The sequence below is a fragment of the Carcharhinus amblyrhynchos genome, chromosome 35 (genome assembly GCF_965287045.1).
Source record: "Carcharhinus amblyrhynchos chromosome 35, sCarAmb.v2.hapA, whole genome shotgun sequence".
Taxonomy (NCBI): domain Eukaryota; kingdom Metazoa; phylum Chordata; class Chondrichthyes; order Carcharhiniformes; family Carcharhinidae; genus Carcharhinus; species Carcharhinus amblyrhynchos.
In genome coordinates, this window is record NC_137358.1 from 13,845,740 (window position 1) to 13,860,848 (window position 15,109).

At 43.8% G+C, this 15,109-nt stretch overlaps 1 protein-coding gene across 1 annotated transcript in view; it reads right to left on the reverse strand.

Moving 5' to 3' along the window:
• The window catches only part of dmc1 (DNA meiotic recombinase 1), a 51,496-nt gene that overhangs the window by 27,167 nt on the left and 9,220 nt on the right, over positions 1 to 15,109 (reverse strand). Inside the window, exons 4-7 of the mRNA XM_080217428.1 lie at positions 12,536 to 12,618; positions 7,991 to 8,043; positions 7,751 to 7,792; positions 6,987 to 7,059 (exon numbers count right to left, since the gene is read on the reverse strand). Of these exons, the coding sequence (XP_080073554.1) occupies positions 6,987 to 7,059; positions 7,751 to 7,792; positions 7,991 to 8,043; positions 12,536 to 12,618 (251 nt within the window). The remainder of the gene's footprint in view (positions 1 to 6,986; positions 7,060 to 7,750; positions 7,793 to 7,990; positions 8,044 to 12,535; positions 12,619 to 15,109) is intronic.

Below are 15,109 nucleotides of genomic sequence, written 5' to 3' on the forward strand. Positions count from 1 at the left end.
AGCAAGAGGATTCCACCCATTTTCCCCCCATCAAGGAAACCTAGGAACAGGCGGAGGTGTCACCCAGACATCCACAGTCAAGATATCTCAAGGGATGACAAGAACCTCCTCCTCCCAACAGGACGATGTGCTCATCCTACATTACAACAGACAAACAACCAAGTAGCCACTGTCACAACTCATGCAGCCAAGGGAAATATAGACAACCAACCCAAAAAAAAAGGGCTGGATAACGAAGGGTTCCCTGACCACGCTCATGTGTGCACCAGCATACATTTCACCAACTTTAGCTATACCAGAGGTGCCAACGATGATAAAACCCATTCTTTTCCAGGATACATGATCTGTCTGTACATTCACAGAAAGCCAACAAGGATTCTTTGATCCCAAACTACCAAAACAAAAGAAAAACACGACACCATTAGTTCTGGTTACTCACCCACTATGAGGACTCCTACTAGACCACCTCTACATCAAATCAGTTGCCCACCACCCTGCTGTGACGCTACTCATAATATCCATAATTAAAGGATACCACATAATATAAACCTCTATTATAAATGCCAGGATTACAATACAAAAAATAAATAATTGCACAACACTGATGCCTAACAACCAACCCAACATGCCCCCCCCAAGTAGCGCAAAGGAGATCCATTATCAAAACACGTAAATAAAATATCTTTATCTTACAAATACTAAACTCCAGGAGTTTAGATTTGACCCAGGGCCAGAAGCAGGCTCCCCCAATGCCATATGGAAAGTCCAAGACTGAATGTCAATGGTAACACATTTTAAACTAAGTCTCCCTCGTTCCACCATTAGAGCATACCTGTTAATGAACTGAATTATAAATAGATGGATATCCCTGGCTTTCAAAGATTAACAAAATAACAGATGACATAACCCGTCAGTGCTCATATATTAAAAACCCTTGTCAGGATAAAAGATAACATCACAAAACCAGGATTATAATTATAAGGGAAGTAGATCAGAATTAATGATGAGTTTCAGGATAATATAGTCATCCACAGAGCTTGAAAAGGCCAAAGCCTTGGCAGTATTGTGGAGCAACATCCATTGTGTCATCACCCAGAATCCCCCGTAGAGAGAGTCCTAGGCCGCAGCAGGGGGCAATGCCCAGCCATCTCCAGCCCTGCTCCAAGAACATTGAGGTCAAAACAACATAAGACCAGCGCGAGGGGCTTAAAACCAACCTCAGATCTTGAAGACTGAACATAGTACGGCTCTTTGAACATGAAACGCTCAGCCTTCAAATTAAGATTACGAAAGCATTGTTGCCAGTTCTCAAATTAGCTGGGAATTTATCCTCAGCCTCCCCCCACATCAGGCGATTGAACACACAGACACTTGTTCTCCAGGCCCATCTCCCAGATTTAACCACAATGTCCAATATATCACGTAGCAGGATTTTCAAGGAATGAGCTTCGATCCCCTAGGTGAACATCCACCAAAGAAACTGCCCACTTGATTGATAGGGAGTCTTTTCTCCCCTTCACCCATTTTCTTTCAGATCTCTTGCAGTTCATCAATGTGGACACCAATGATTTGTGCCAGGCTGCCAAGACATCATTACAATTTTACTCACAATGGCACACATCATCTCGATGTCTGCAACTTCACCAGAGTGTGAGTCCGCTAAACTGCCACAATGAACAAGACTCCACCTTGGCTGTTTCCGACCATGTTGATCAAATGAGGATTTTCTTGACTTTACCCAGCTCCCCACCACCCAAACTTAACCAGGATCTTCAAGGAACATAGCGTGGAGTATACCCTCCAGGGTTTGATAATTACAAGTTGTGCATCAGGACGAATAAAAGGATTAAAAGATGAGTAGTGCCAGACTTGCAAAAATGCAGCCATTCCCATGCTTTCATCACGTGATACACCCCCCCCACCCACCTTTAAAAGTAATTTGACTACAATATTTAAGGAATAAATCATTCCTAAATGTGTGATTTGAAATTAAGACCTTAGGACTAAGGGTCGCATTATCTACTAAACAAACTACCCAGGCTGTATAGAAACTTCCTGCACAAAGCCTTAATGTACTGGATTTAGCTTAAGGAAGCAGCACTCATTGAGATTATAGTTCCATCACAGATTGGGAGATATAATAAATAGATGCTGGTAAATTGCGTTTCTAGAAAGCTACACAGCTATAGTGAAATGTGACAGTGGAATTTACATGATAATAAGAACGTAAGAAATAGGAGCAGGAGTAGGCCATCTAGCCCTTCGAGCCTGCCCCGCCATTCAATAAGATCATGGCTGATCTGTCATGGCTCAGTTCCACTTTCCCGCCCACTCCCCATAACCCTTAATCCCCTTGCCTATCAAAAACCTATCAACCCGCGTCTTAAATATATTTAGCGAGGCAGCCTCCACCACCTCAACGGGCAGAGAATTCCAGAGATTCACCACCCTTTGAGTGAAGAAGTTCCTCCTCAACTCCGTTCTAAACTGCCCCCCTCTTTATCTTGAGGCTGTGCCCTCTAGTCCTACTGTCCTTTCTGAGCGGGAAGAGTCTCTCCACCTCTATCCTATCCATCCCATTCATCATCTTATATGTCTCAATGAGATCTCCCCTCATTCTTCTAAACTCTAACGCGTACAAGCCTAGTTTATTCAGCCTCTCCTCATAGTTCAACCCCCTCAACTCCAGTATCAGCCTAGTAAACCTCCTCTGCACTCCCTCCAAGGCCAAAATATCCTTGCGTAAGTGCGGCGACCAAAACTGCACACAGTACTCCAGCTGCAGCCTCACCAGTGCCCTGTACAGTTGCAGCAAGACCTCCCTACTTTTATATTCAATCCCCCTCGCGATGAAGGCCAGCATCCCATTTGCCTTCCTGACCATCTGCTGCACCTGCAGGCTGGGTTTTTGCGACTCATGCACAAGGACCCCGAGGTCCCTCTGCACCGTTGCATGCTGCAGTTTTTTGCCACGTAAGTAATAGTCCTTCCTACCATTATTCCTACCAAAGTGGACAACTTCACATTTGCCAACATTAAATTCCATTTGCCAGTTCCTGGCCCATTCGCCCAGCCTATCTAGATCCTTTTGCAGACTCTCCACACCCTCCGCACAATTTGCCGTTCCACCAATCTTGGTGTCATCAGCAAATTTCGACACCATACACTCGGTTCCCTCCTCCAGATCATCTATATAAATGGTAAATAGCTGAGGCCCCAGCACCGACCCCTGGGGCACTCCACTAGTCACCAACCGCCAATCCGAATAGCACCCACTGACCCCCACTCTCTGCCTCCTATTTGACAGCCAATCCTCTATCCACGCTAAGACCCTACCCCCAACTCCATGCCCCCTAACCTTCTGTAATAACCTCTTGTGCGGCACCTTATCAAACGCCTTCTGAAAATCAAGAAACACCACATCCACCAGCTCTCCTCTATCCACCGCCCTAAACACATCCTCATAGAACTCCAATAAATTCGTCAGACACGACTTCCCCTTAACGAAGCCGTGCTGCATCTGTTCTATCAAACAATTCTCCTCAAGATGCCTCGCTATTTTCTCCTTGATCACGGATTCTAACATTTTACCTACAACAGACGTTAAACTAACCGGCCTATAATTCCCTGCCTTTCGCCTGCCACCCTTCTTAAACAACGGCGTAACGTTAGCCATTTTCCAATCTTCCGGCACTTCCCTGGAATCCAGCGATGTTTGGAAAATAATCATCAAGGCATCCATTGGTGGTGAAACTGGCAACATACACACACTTAAAATATTGAATTTTAACATTGGAGCTCCCATAGGAAATGCTTGCATTGCAGGTTCCAATGCAGTGAGACCACAATACTGAACAGAATTGAAAGCAGCAGAATTTTGGATCTGACAGGAAAGGCATCGGGAGCAATTTTGCATGTGCCTTCAGCGGCAGTGTAGGCTGAATGAGCATGCACAACCGTTGCTGCAGCCTTCCCAGTCGGTGGCAGGAGATACAGTGATCAAATAATTCGAGGAGTACCTCCAAAAGACACCAAACTATCCTGGGAATTGATTAGGACTGGGTGAAGCAGAGAACAGGACTGAGGAGGAACCAGTGACGGGGACGGCTGCCAAACAGCAATAAGACAGAGTGTGGAAGAAAAGCCAGATGCGCAGCTGGTGTGGGACCTAGAAAGCTACCTCACAAGGTTGCACTCATTAATCAGCAGAAGCCTTTCATACAGTTCTTTGAGAACCTTCAAAGTGCTTTACGTGGGAAATTAGAAAACATACAAGTAATGCAGCACAATGCACTAATAGTACTTATTAGATTAGAAATGCAACATTCAACAATTATGTTAATATAAGTACATCTTTCAATTTGAAAGGAATATTCTGATAGTGAAAATCTCTCTGTGAAATTCTCCCATCGCAACCCACAACTTCACTGGCGGGTCGAGGTGGAAATGGGCATCGCTGGCCTTGAAATGGGATTTGCGCGTGCGCCGGGAACGCAAGCGCATCTTCCAGAGCCGGAGAACAGTCGTCGCTCAGATCATGCTGGAAACCAGTGGGAAGCCAGATAATTAATTTAAATCTTTTTAAAATGTATTTTAAATATTTTATCAGTTCATTATCAAGAACTTTCAGGTCCTGATTGAATTTCCCACTCTGCCGGGGTACTTCATTCCGGCAGGGTTCAGACTAGCTCCCCACATTCGGGGAACTAGTGGGAGAATCCGCCTGAATGAAGGGGTGGCAATTGGGACCCTCCAGGGGGTCAAGCAGTGGGGGGGTGGTGCCCCTGGGCATGGGCACCCTGGCAATGCTAGCCTATACTCCCTGGCACTGCCCAAGGGGCAAAATGCCCATGTCAAACTCCAGCGTGAATAGGGCCTATCCCCCTAGGTTTTTAATGATATTCACGACTGGGACCTCTGCAGTGCACAGAATGCGGAGATTCAGGTAAGAAGCTGAACTGACAAAACAGTCAGGATTTAGAACAGTTTTCCCGCCAATTCAGCACTTTTGGGAGAATTGCACCCTAGATTTTTGCAATCTGCAGGCAAAAACTGAAATTACAGCTAATAAAGTATATTTATTAGTGTCACAAGTAGGCTTACATTAACACTGCAATGAAGTTACTGTGAAATCCCCTAGTGGCCACAGTCCGGCGCCTGTTCGGGTACACACAGGAGAATTTAGCGTGGCCAATGCACCTAACCAGCGTATCAAACTGTGGAAGGAAACCAGAGCACCCAGAGGAAACCCATGCAAACATGGGAAGAACATGCAGACTCCACACAGACAGTGACTCAAGCCAGGAACTGAATCCGGGTCCCTGAAGCTGTGAGGCAGCAGTGCTAACCACTGTGCTCTCCTTACTACATTTACATTATGGAAGAATATACAAACCAGGACCAGTAGGCCATTTGAGCCTTCGATCCTGCTCTGCACTTAATAAGATCATGGCTGATCTGATAGTAACCTCAAATCTGCAACCCACCTACCCCCAGTAACTCCCTTGCAAGAATCTATCCACCTCTGTCTTAAAAATATTCAAAGATTCGGCTTCCACCACCTTTTCAGATGGAGTTCCAAAGACTCACAACCCTCAGAGAAAAACATTTCTTCACCTGTTTTAAACGGGTGACCCATTACTTTAAATTAGTGGCCCCCAGTTCTTAGATTCTCCCACAAGAGGAAACATCCTCTCCACATTCACCCTGTTAATACCTCTCAGGTATTGATGTTTCAATCAAGTCGCTTTTTACTTCTCTAATCTCCAGCAGATACAGACCTAACCTCTCCAACCTTTCCTCATAAGACAACTCACCCAGTCTAGATATTTATCTGGCATACCTTCTCTGAACTGTTTTCAATACATTTACATCATTCCTTAAATAAGGTGACCATCACTGTACATGGTAGGTTCCCAACCAGTGTGTCGTGGCACAGAGGTATGCGTGAAGGCCCTACAAGTGTGCTGCAAAATTTTGGGTTACCAACATAAAACATTTCAACTAGCGTGCATGCAGCCCTTTCCTGGTTGACGCATATTCATGAGATCACGGCACACCTTTATACAAAAACAAATTTGGAGCTGCCAATCATGGAGCTGAAGACAAAGGTCCCATGCACCTGCACAAAAACACAAAAAGGGCACAAAATCCCAGAAGCGAGAGAGGCAGGGAGAAGCTGAAAAAAACAAGAGGGAAGACAGAGAGAAGTGAAGAAAACAAAGTAAGGGAAGATTTCAGAGGTGAGAAACAGGTTTCAGAGGTTAAGAAAAGGAAAAACAGACTTCAGTATTGTATTTGGCATGCAATCTGTGATAAGGCTTTGAGTGTAAACTTCTTAAACTAATAAAAATTGTATTAAATGGTGCCTTGATATGTTTTCAGGAGATTTTAGAGGCACAACTGCAAGAGGGAAGTTCACTTGGAGAAAATAGAAGGTGTGCTGCATAAGTTTTTATAGTATAAAGATGTGCCATGATACAAAAAAGGTTGGGAACCACTGCAATACACAGTACTCCAGATGTAGTCGTTCTACTGCACTTTATAACAGAAGCATAACCTCCCTACTTTTTAATTTAATCCCCTGGCAATAAATGATAACATTCTACTAACTTTTCTAATTATTTGCTGTACATGCATACCAGCCTATTGTGTTTCGAGCCTACAAAAACATCCCAAGGCACTTCATTGTTGGAGCTCAGACCCAAATAAGAACAGGGGTAGGAGAAAGGAGATGAGGAGCTGCAGACTCCATGTACACAGGATCTGAATTCATAACAGAAGAAGTTGTGGAATGGGAATAGAATCATAGAATCCCTACGTGCAGAAGGAGGCCATTTAGCCCATCAAGTCTGCACCAACCACAATCCCACTTAGGCCCTAATCCTGCTTATCCCCTGACACTATGGTCAATTTAGCATGGCCAATCACCTAACTTGCAAATCTTTGGACTGTGGGAGGGAACCACCTAACAAAGGAAAGGATACAAGGTGTTCTCTGTGTCAATGAAGATTACTTTTCCTCCACTGTATCCACTCGGTCCAGGAAGCTGAGCTGTTACTATAATGAAAGAGATAAATCAATTGGTACAGTTCTGGTCAGGGGTCACTAGACTTTCATCAGCTTGCCTCATTTTGGTGCTCTCTTTCACAGGGTCATCTCAATTGAAAAGTTCCACTGTAAAAAGGGCACTGCTGTTACATTTGTATTTTTTAACTCAGGAAACCACTACCATAATACTCCTTAGATGATTCCACTTAGTGCAAGTATAAATCTACAGTGAGTCTAGGGTACAATGCTCAGTCTTTCCTGTTGTACAAAGGCTGATCATTGGTAACTATGTAAATTGCGTTTTACTGTCGGCAGGTGATGAGCACTAACTGGATTTTCGCTTGTGCCCATTAATAAATGACATTGATACTGGGGTTGGGTTAGCAAGTGCTTGCTTGTAATCTGCAAAATATATAAATAAATGCTTATAAAAAGATTGGTTTCAGTTGTATCTTTCACCTACTCGCATTCTAAACTATAACAATTATATTGCCTCTGAAAGAATTTGTCTTCTAAATACAAACTGTAGATTGATTCTTAACACTGCAACATTACAATGGACTTTTAAATCCTTAATTTGCACTATTTTATGCGAATAACAACAATGGCATAGATGATCTAATGTCACACCCAGCATTTATATTCTCAACTTCTGAAGTGCTGGCATAGGGATTTTAATGTTCTGTATACGGGAATTTACCGCAGAAAGTGTGCGACAGCTGCGTCTTCCCAGTTCGAAATTCTGCAAATAAAAACAGAAATTAACTGCAAAGATGAAAGAAAAATTTCACGTTTAGTGCCTTCCACATCCTGAAGGACTCAAAGTGCTTTAAAACCAAGCCTTTTGAAATGCATTCACTCCTGTTTGCACCATTTGCTGCCTCCACCTCATTCTTTCCATTAACACCAGGGCCTTTCTGCCTTTGTTGAACTCACTCACCACCAAATGCCTCAGTGATTGCCATGCTTTCAATTCCACCACCCAGCAGTTTACTGCAAAGAAACAAAGTAAATGTTAAGACGGTATACTTTGTTTTCTAGTTTCACTCAAAATATAGCATATAAATCATGCTGTTGTCATGAGTGTTGATATTATATCAACATTATATTGTTACAGCAACCATCCATCCAGTTCAACATGCACATACCTCACTCAAAATGATATGGTTTCAAATCGTGGATTATTCATTTCAAATGTGTTTTCTTAAATCTAACCCAAAATATTTTAAAGGTGTTTACAGAATATTGTCCAGGTTTTTGAATCTTTCCCCCGCCCAGCTTGCCATTTCTACTGCCCAGCATCCTCCCTGGTGTTACATAGGCAGGACAATCTGTATCGTGACCTTTAATATGATCATCCTCAGTGTCATTTAGCTGAGCAATTTGCAAAGTGAGATGGATGCCTTCTCCTTTCTGCACAGTGTCCCCTGTCGGTATTCTCCCAATTTGCTGCTCGAGCAACACAGCAGACTGGGAGACACCAGCGGGGAGCCTCTGGCGGGACTCGCGACCAGCATACAGCCGGTCGCAAGTCTCCTAGGCCTTTGTTTTCCCCAGAAATCCGCACGGGGCTAATTACCATATGGAAATCTCAATTTCTACATGATTAGTAAGCCCATGACGGTACTTTCTAGGCCCGGGAGGCCAGAGGCGCTGTGCTGCCAGCCTCTCCAGCAGGATGAGGCCCCGCACTCCAGTTTCTGGTGTGTATCTCTCTGAGGCACTCTGTGATGCACAGAGTGCCGGAAATTCATGAAACAAAGTACACCCACAAACTGGGCAGGAAATTTTTCCGTCTTCCCGCCTGTTGAGCACTTAGTTTTTTTTGGGAGAATCCCGGCCATTGTCTTTTTCATCCTGAGAATGTCCAATATTGGCTACACAAGTCGCAACCAGGCCAAACTATTATCAGGCATACTCTGGTACTTATAAAATTGAATATATATTTTTCTGAGATACAGCACTAACACCGTAAAGGGAAGTACAATGCAACCCAGTAGTTAGAGCAAGCCACCACCTGCGATTGAATTAAGCAGGTTTGGCAGCTGAACATCATGTATTTTCAATCTGTCACAGCTTTTAAAATAACGCAACAGGCTGTTTCTGCAGCAAATGAAAAATCGAGAGTTCATGCAGAAAATGAGGAGATTTTCTTGTAGTGAATGTAATCAAGGTCAATTCTGCAGTAAATCTAATTGATGGTTTCTGCAGTAAATGGAATAGTTAGTGCAGTAAAAGGTTTGTCTAATAAAGGCAGAAGAGATATTTCCCACAGTATATATAGTACCTACAGTAAATGCAAGTTTCTGCAGTAAATTTATGAGTTATTGTTGTAATATTGTTCCTGCAATAAATGCAATAGTCTTCCCTTAGTAAAAAACTACAGGCAGTAGGTCTGCAGTAAATACAATTAATCATTCCTGCAGTAAATAGAAAAGATCCTTTCTTTAATAAATGCAATAGAGGAGGTGAAATTCATCTGTCCTGTTCTTTGGGCACTGGGATTACAATTATGGCAAAATTTGTTTATCAGAATCATCTTAAAGATTTCTGTGCAAGTTCCTGAGACTTTCGTGTTGCTCTCTTCTCAACATTGCCAGACAGCAGGAAGCATTAGCAACATTATTATTACAGGTAGTATATGTCAAACAGATCACAAAACCAGCTACTAAATACATTACATTACACATTAGTCATCCAGCACCAGCCCTTGGCACTCAGTACTCCACCTCACTTTCACACCTACTAATGTGCCAATCACACACCCACCTCTGACTGCCTCTGTATATCTCCAACAATTCAGCTATTGTATGCACATCATCCATTGTGCAACACAATCTCTCCTCTCTCTTGCAGGCACACATAGAAAGAAGCAGAGCAGAATCAGAGAGGAAAAGGGCACCTGCATCCCCTGAGCCCAGCAGGCTCTCACTATCATGTGCACCAGCTGCGGGGGGGCGGGGGGCTTGCAGCGTCAGATGTCACAAAGAACATTGAGGATGAAGATATGTTCCTGCTCCTTCTCAACTTCCAATCCAGCTATCTGGCTTGATGAGCAAGCTGCTGATGCTGTGGCTATGGACTCTTGCTTCCCTCCCAATCCACTTCCCTTTGTTGCATTTACTGTGGAATTATTGTTACTACTTTTGCTAAAGGAAAACTATTGCATTTACTTCAGGAACAATCTATTATATTACTGCAATAACTCTTATACTTACCACAGGAACTCTGTTGTACTTACAGTGGGGACTATCTCTATTCTATTTATTGCAGGGAAACATCTTTACTGCCTTTGCTAAAAGAAACACTATTGCATTTACCACATGAACGATTTCTGTTCCATTAACTAAAGGAAGTGGCAGGTAGATTTACTTCAAAACTATTTTGATTACATTTAGTACAGAATTTATGCATTGTCTGATAACAATCTTTCTCTTCTGATCTTACTTCAAACACCTGGTTACCAGTCAAGGAAGCTCTAGGAAAAACAAAGAGAGCAACACCACTGGTGAAGAGGCCCTGTCACTTAACGTGAACACCCAAAGCTATTGTCTTCATACTGGCGTTGCCCTTACTTGGAGGCCAGAAAACAATTAGTATCAAAACATGTAAGTCATAGCGCATCAGTAGTTGCAACCTGGCCAGATGTTCTGGGGTGTTGGGTGTTAATTGGAGTAGGGTAGACCACCTCAGAAACAATGCGGAGCAGTAACAGGGGCCATTGAGTGTGAAGAGTGAAAGACCAGTCACTGTGCCCCTGGGCTTGTAAGAAAAGGAATTTTAAAAAAAATTCTTCTAGCCCTCATACAATCCCCATGCCCCTTTCCCACCTCCCCATGGCCCCTTATATCCCCATGATAACTTACCCACACCCATGGTCCTTTATAGACCCTATGCCTCCATCAATCCTTACCCTCACTGGGGTTATAGCTCCCCCCTCCCAAGTGAACAAAACCCTGCTATGGGGTTACCTAAGGCCCCACCCTTGTTATTGCCACCCAGGCAGTGCCAGCCCGGCACTACATAAGAACATAAGAAATAGGAGCAGGAGTAGGCCATCTAGCCCTTCGAGCCTGCCCCGCCATTCAATAAGATCATGGCTGATCTGTTGTGGCTCAGTTCCACTTTCCCGCTTTCTCCCCATAACCCTTAATCCCCTCTCTTATCAAGAACCCATCAACCCGCTTCTTAAAAATATTTAGCGAGGCAGCCTCCACCACTTCAACGGGCAGAGAATTCCAGAGATTCACCACCCTTTGAGTGAAGAAGTTCCTCCTCAACTCCGTTCTAAACCGCCTCCCCTTTATCTTGAGGCTGTGCCCCCTAGTCCTACTGTCTTTTTTGAGCGGGAAGAGTCTCTCCACCTCTATCCTATCCATCCCATTCATCATCTTATACGTCTCAATGAGATCTCCCCTCATTCTTCTAAACTCTAACGAGTACAAGCCTAGTTTATTCAGCCTCTCCTCATAGCTCAATCCCCTCAACTCCGGTATCAGCCTAGTAAACCTCCTCTGCACTCCCTCCAGGGCCAAAATATCCTTGCGCAGGTGCGGCGCCCAAGCACCCTTGCAATGCCAACCTAGGGTATCAGACAATGCCAGGGCACTGCCCAGCTATGTCTCTAGCTATTCGAGGGCTTCAATGAAGGCCAGTAGTGATTTGCACCAGGCTCCCAACGCACTCAAGAGTGAGTGAATTGCAGGAGCCTGGAGAATCCAGCTTCAGGTCGACCCTTGCTGGGCATGACCAGATTACACAAAGGCTCAAGCTGGGGGAATCCCAAAGGTGTTTCTCTCTAGTGCTAAATGTGCTATGGCCCCTCCCCAAAGCCCTGCCCGGCACCAGCATGATCTGCAGGCCAGAGGAGTGCAACCATACTTTCTGAACTAACTGCAGTCCAGTGTCTGAATTAGATGTATTAGAGATAGTTCATGCAGCAAATGGAATAGTTAGATCCTGCAAGAAATGGAACAGAGAGACCAAGGCATTTCCATAACTATAACATGCATTTTTATCACAAATAATAATTTAGATGTAGCTCAGTGACCACCTCACTGTTCCCTGTTTGATGTGTGTATCTCTTTTAACTTTAATTTAATGCCTCTCAGACAATTTATACTTTGCCATCAACATTGCTGTTTAAGCAAAATTTAAATAATTACTCCATTCTTAAAGTTACAAAGCCAATGCGCTGAGTGGACAGGGACAGCCTTTAATCTATCTCTTTACTTGCTCCAAAAACCATTTCAATTTCAAATTGAATCCTATTTACGGTTCCCGCAAGAGTGACATTCAAGATCCAAGCTGACAAGAAAAGGCATTGCACCTGATCTTAGGCTTGACCTGACACTTGATGTTAGCAAAAAATACACAAAATGATGTAGAATGACTTTTTTGTTTGATTTTGGAAAAAGGTTTTGTTGCAGCAAATCCCTTTTTGGTGGCACTTCATGTAATTTTCTTAGATAAGTAAGGTTCTCACTCTAATTCTTGGCTGCCAGTGGTGATGTGAAACACTGTTTTTCTCTTCTCACTGTACTCAAATGCGGTGAGAAATCCTGGCTCCTGCAGCACAAAAGCAACAATTTTCTTTGCAAATAAAACAATGATATTTACAAATACTAGTCTGTGCCAAGGATAGCATGCAAAGGGCAAATTGGAAAGGGAACAGTTTGAAAACAAGGGGTCTTCCGTTTAAGTTGGAAATGAGGACTATTGTTTTCTCTCTCACAGTTCACTAGTTTTTGGAATTCACTACGCCAGAGACCAGTAGAAGTTGGTTCATTCGCTATACTCATCGCTGAGTTACACAGATTTTTGATTGACAAGGGAATCAAGTGTTATGGGGAATAGGCAGGAAAGTAGAGTTAAGGCCACATTTACATCAGTCATGATCTTGTTGCATGGTGGAGCATGCTTGAGAGCCAAATGGCTTATTCTGCCTCCTATTTCTAATGTTTTACCAATAACAGGACTATCATAGGGTTAATGACAGTCCTGCAGTCAATTATCTCAGCCCTGCAGGAGTTTCTCAAAACAATATCTTGGGCCCAACCATCTTCAGCTGCTTCATCAATGGCCTCAAGAGAGAAGTGGGATGTTCGCTGCACAGCTCCTGCACAATGTTCACTTTCATAAGCAAGTCTGTGTCCATGGGCAGCAAACTTGGCCTGATAAGTGGCAAGTAACATACATGCTGCACAACTTTCAGGCAATGAACGTCTTTAGTAAGATCGTCTAATCACTCCCCCATGAAACTCAATGCATTACCATCATCAAATTCTGCATCATCAACATTCTCAGAGTCACCATTGACCAGAAACTGGACCAGCCACAATACTGTTGCTACAGGAGCAGAGTAGAGGCTGTGTATCCTGCAGTGAATGGCTCAATGCCTGACTCCCCACAGCCTTTCCACCACTTAACAGGCATAAGTCAGGAGTATGAAGAAATACACCCTATTTGCCTGAGTGGATGTAGTTCCAAAGTTTGAGACTTGACATCGTCCAGCACTGAACGGCACCTCATTAATCACACCTTAAGCATTCATTCCCTTTGCTATGGCACATCTTAGCTGCAGTGTACACCACTACAACAGTCTCCAAGTCTTTAATAGAAACTCCCAAACCCATCCAGAAGGACAAGGGTAGCAGGTGCATCGGAACACCAGCACTACCAGGTTTCCCTTCCAAGTCATACACCATCTTTATTTGGCCATCTACAGCCTTTGCTTCATCATTACTTAGTGAAAATCATGGAACTTATCAACCTGAAATATTAAGTCTGTTTCTCTCTTCACAGATACTGTTGATGTGCTGAGTATTTCAGCATTTTTTGTTTTTACTTTAGTAGCATTGGGCTTTACTTATATCAGCAACAGAACGGTGGCTTTAGTATGATGGGGCTTATTTGTGCCTATAATAGGACTATAACAGGAAAGGATTAATATGCAGGATTATTCCAAAGGAAATTTTTCCACCTGTACATCCTCTGATATTCTATCCAACAAAGAACTTCCAGAGTTCATGCGCACATCAAACTGGTCTTTCTCCCCATGCTAGCTATGGCTGTAACACTATATCCTGCACCCTCTTCTTTTGTTCTCCCCTATGTATTCTATGAATGGTATGTTTTGACTGTATAACACAAAAGAAACAATACTTTTCACTGTATCCCAGTACATGTGACAATAATAAATCGAACCAAATCAGTCTCCAAAATTGGGGAGTAGTTTGATGTTCCATGCTGTGTAAATTTTATTCCACCGTGGGACTAATGGGGCAGGATTTTACTGACTCACTCAGGCAAGACCGGAAATTCCCACCCAAGGTCAACGGAGATATCCACTGTCAGACCCTTGCCCTCTCTGATTCCATGGCGGGTGAGGTGGTAGAGTTCTGGCCATGGTTTTAACTCTGGATTCTAATCTATTGATGTCGGCGCCAGAGGATGGTGGGGTTTCTGGACCTCACTCCAGCTGCCTCCCTATACCATGGGGGACCATGGGTCACACGAAGGGATGAGGATCGAGTGGTGCACAGCATGGTGCTTTCCACCCAGGAGACCCAAGGGGTCTCCAGCCCATCTTTGTCTGCTGCTTCTTGTGAGCAACACTCTTCCAGCCCCACACACCAATGAGGCAGCACAGAAACAACAATGTTGCCCGAAAGCAGGCTGGGGCCCTCATGGTCCAGGTCCCCCAGGGGATGCCTGCCAAAGTCATTCTAGGCCACAGGGCATTTCCTTGTCAGCTAGGGAAGTCAGCAGGCCTCCTCAACTTCAGCTGCGGAGACTGGGGAAGCACTGAGATGTAGTGGGAGAGTGAAGAAGATTAAGAAGTAATAGGTATCTAGTTGGTATGGGTGAAGGTAGGCACAAGGGAGGTCACCACTCTATATATAGTAATAAATAATAAATCACTCCGTTCACTCACAGAGCTTCCACCCTGTCATTTCATGTCACCAAGTTCAGTGAACCCACGCATACACCCAACATTTTGTTCCTTTGGTGTGTGAGAATGGCTGTGTCATGTCTCTCCCACACTGAGATAGAGTAA